Source organism: Brassica oleracea, chromosome C9, assembly GCF_000695525.1.
Source record: "Brassica oleracea var. oleracea cultivar TO1000 chromosome C9, BOL, whole genome shotgun sequence".
NCBI lineage: Eukaryota > Viridiplantae > Streptophyta > Magnoliopsida > Brassicales > Brassicaceae > Brassica > Brassica oleracea.
The window spans coordinates 20,253,187-20,256,648 of NC_027756.1; the positions used below are offsets into that span (position 1 = coordinate 20,253,187).

The 3,462-nt window shown below is 36.4% G+C and overlaps 1 protein-coding gene across 1 annotated transcript; it reads right to left on the reverse strand.

Moving 5' to 3' along the window:
• Nucleotides 1–229: 229 nt before the first annotated feature.
• LOC106313326 (probable receptor-like protein kinase At5g47070) lies at nucleotides 230–2,923 on the reverse strand. The gene is made up of 4 exons (XM_013751115.1): nucleotides 1,997–2,923; nucleotides 1,637–1,888; nucleotides 1,266–1,388; nucleotides 230–1,001 (listed from the first exon to the last, which is right to left on the reverse strand). The coding sequence occupies exons 1-4, from the start codon at nucleotides 2,378–2,380 to the stop codon at nucleotides 546–548; spliced, it is 1,215 nt and encodes a 404-aa protein (XP_013606569.1). The 5' UTR covers nucleotides 2,381–2,923; the 3' UTR covers nucleotides 230–545.
• Between the last annotated feature and the right edge of the window lie 539 nt (nucleotides 2,924–3,462).

Below are 3,462 nucleotides of genomic sequence, written 5' to 3' on the forward strand. Positions count from 1 at the left end.
TAAATATACTTGCAAGTATATAATTCTATTAATATTAAATAATTTTAATTTTTAGTATATTATTTGATTTTCGCGCGGATTTGTTTCTTAATTTAAAAAAAAATCAAAAAGCTGAAGAATATTTTGGTCTATGAACCCGCAGGCCTCGCTGCGGGAGTATGAGAAACAGACTTTTTTCAAAGCTGTCATTTTGCTGCCATGAAGAGTTTACTCAACGACACTGAGAGGATTCACAGAAATTCACATTTCAGCAATAAGCCACGTTTGATCGTTACTTGTTATATATACAGTACGTGCAACACATTTGAACAACGAATTTCAAAACGTTAATCGTCGAAATTGTCGTGTCTACAGTCTATCGCATACACCATCAACAGCAAAAACACACGCACCCTTCTCTGCCATTCGCTGGTATTAAATCTCTTTTATAAACACATAATAAGCTACTGATTTTTTTCTTCTACTCATCCCACAGTAATACATAAACCATAACACTTATTTATATATACTAAACCTGCACAAAAAAGGTCTTCTAAACTCAAAACTCATCCTCTAACACTAACTCCTCCTCTCAAACTCCCCTTCACAGGTCCAGCGACCCGACTCTTGCTTCTTACCTGACTTGTACTTTCCTTACTTCCAGCAGCAGATTCTTCGATAATCTTCTTCAATCTTTCCACGACAATCTCCATTGCGGGTCGATCTTTATCGTTCTTTTTCAAACAAAGATCAGCCAGTTTAGCCAAACTCCTAGCTGCAGCAATTGGATAATTGTTGCGTAGCCGAGGGTCAACGATCATGCTGAAGCGCTGACTATCAGCAGGATACTCTTTCACCCAATCTAATAGCTTTCGTTCAGCTACTGGCTTGTTCCTCTCAATGGTTCGGCGTCCTGTAATGATCTCGTAAAGAACAACACCGAAGCTATATACATCACTCTTTAAGCGAAGATGGCCTGTTTGCACGTACTCAGGAGCTGCATAACCTTGTGTTCCAACTCTCTATTAAGAAAATGAAGTAAACAATCAAGAAGAAAATATGTTAAAATTTTACTCCGTTTTATAATATATGATGTTTTAGAAAAAAATTGTTGTTTCAAAATATAAAATGTTCTAACATGTCTATGCAACTTTAACTTTATTGAAAACTGTTTAACTAGTTATAAATCGTAATGAAGCCAAACAGAACCAAACCTAACCGAATGCACACTACTAAAACCAACAACACAATGAAACCCAAGAAGGTAAGAAGTAATCAATACTTACTGCAGTTGTGACGTGAGTATTGTCGCCCTGAGGTCCTTCTCTTGCAAGCCCAAAGTCCGATAATTTCGGACAAAATTCATCATTTAAGAGCACATTAGAGGTTTTGAAGTCTCGGTATATCACCTGACCAACCAAATATACCACACACTCTTATCATCCATCCACTGAAATCACATTAAACTTAGAAACTAGACACTGAATGTTTCAGGATACACCCCACATTTTCTCCCCCAACGGTTCACAAAATGTCTCATTCCTGATCTACTAATCATGGTCAATGTCAACATTTCTATATAGTCACAACTATCAAAAGGATCCGTCTTAAAACCAGGTTTCCTCTAATGGGTTTTGTTTCGTTACAAATATTTTACCTTAACTTCATGTAAATAAGCCAATCCTTGAGCTGCACCAAGCATGATCTCAAGCCTTTGTTTCCATGGTAATATACGTGATCCACGGGTGAACAGATGATCCTCTAAGCTTCGATTCGACATGAACTCGTAAACCAAAAGCCTCTCGATCCCAGTCTCTCCATCTTCTGAGCAATAACCTAATAGCTTCACAACGTTCTGATGATTCACTACTCCTAGAAACTGAACCTCTGCTAGCCATTGCTTGTGACCCTAATAACACCATTACAACACAGACAAGATAAAAAAGATCAAAACTTTGAGCAAAAGTTTCAGACTTTACATTTTTTTTTAAAACAGAGCAAGGAACAGAGAGAAGACCTGTAATCCTTGACGATTGAGTTTCTTGATGGCGACGACAAGTGGAGAATCAGAATCAGAATCTTTTGTGGTGGGAATCTTTCCTTTGTAAACACTACCGAATCCACCTTCGCCGATCTTAAGCTTTCTGTTAAACCCATAAGTGGCTTCACTGAGTTCCTGGTAAGTGAAAACCCTAAGATTCTTTTCTCTATCTGTATACAAGTCTCTGATACTTCGAGGAGAAGGCAAAGATCTCGGCGTCTGGAGATTAAACGACGACGTTTCGCTCTGGTTCCTCAGCTCAGGAGCTGAGTTTTGTGCTATTTCTTTTCCTTTTCTTTTGTCTTTTTGTTGGTTTGTGGGTTTGGGTTTCTTTGATTTGAACAAGAACAGACAATTCATGTCTTAGGAGAGAGAAAAGTAGCAGAAAGATTGGAACTTTTTTTTAGGGAATGTTTGTGGAAACACACAAATGGAAATAAGCAAAAAAAAAATGATTACTTTTGATCAGAGTACTTGAACCCAAGAATGTACTTAAACGACTTTTTAAAGGATCTTCTAATAGGAAAACTAAAATTGAGAAGCTAGATTATATGAACAATGAAATCTGAAAAGAGACATAAACTGTGTTTTGGGACAGTGTGTGTAAATGAGATGTGGAGTAAGAGGTAGGTATGAACACAGATCTATATAACTACCAGGAGGAAGAGAGATTTTTCTGGAAAATTAAGGAAAAATCATAAGAGTAAGTAAGAAGACTCTCTCTCTCTCTCTCTCTCTCTCCTATCCCTCTGTCAAGAAAACCAGAGAAAATTTTGAGATGGGAAAGGGACAAAAAAGTGTTTACTCATAAATAAAGATAAAGGAAGAAGAAGTAAAGAAGAAATCGCGTCGTACGGACATAGACGTAGAAAAGTATGTGTGAAAGAAGAGAGAGGAGAGAGGAGAGGGAATAGTTCGTTGACCAGTGCAAGACTTTTGTCATACAATTCAGACTCTGTAGTAACTGTGGAATGGGAAGTGATAGTGTTAGAATAAAGTTTTCTTGTTAAATATGGGCCTTGTTCGTTTCTCCATTTGGAAGAACTATCTAGGTGTGGAAATGAGAGTTTTGTTCGTTTAGCCGCTAAAAGTGCAATTCATCCAGATAGATCATTCGAATAACTTTTAGAAATTTAGGTTTAATTTTAAAGTCCATTCAGCTAAACCAATTTGAACCATTTGAATGAAGATGATTCATTCAAAATGATATAATGTCTATTATGCCTTTAATATAATTCATAAATTACAAATTTTAATATAATATCATTTTGCCACATACGAAAATCGATAAAATCACAAAAACACGTTTTCATGCCAAAACAAAAAAAATCTCATTTTCTCGCCAAAACCGAAAAATCTCGTTTTCCCACCAAAACCAAAAAATCTTGTTTTTTCGCCAAAACCGAAAAATTTTGTTTTCCCGCCAAAACTGAAAATCTTGT

Coding starts and splice junctions, on each gene's coding strand:
- LOC106313326 (XM_013751115.1), bottom strand. CDS start 2,380: ATGAATTGTCTGTTCTTGTTCAAATCAAAGAAACCCAAACCCACAAAC. Junction 1,889..1,996: donor TCAATCGTCAAGGATTACAG/GTCTTCTCTCTG, acceptor TGGTGTTATTAG/GGTCACAAGCAATGGCTAGC. Junction 1,389..1,636: donor CTTATTTACATGAAGTTAAG/GTAAAATATTTG, acceptor TTGGTTGGTCAG/GTGATATACCGAGACTTCAA.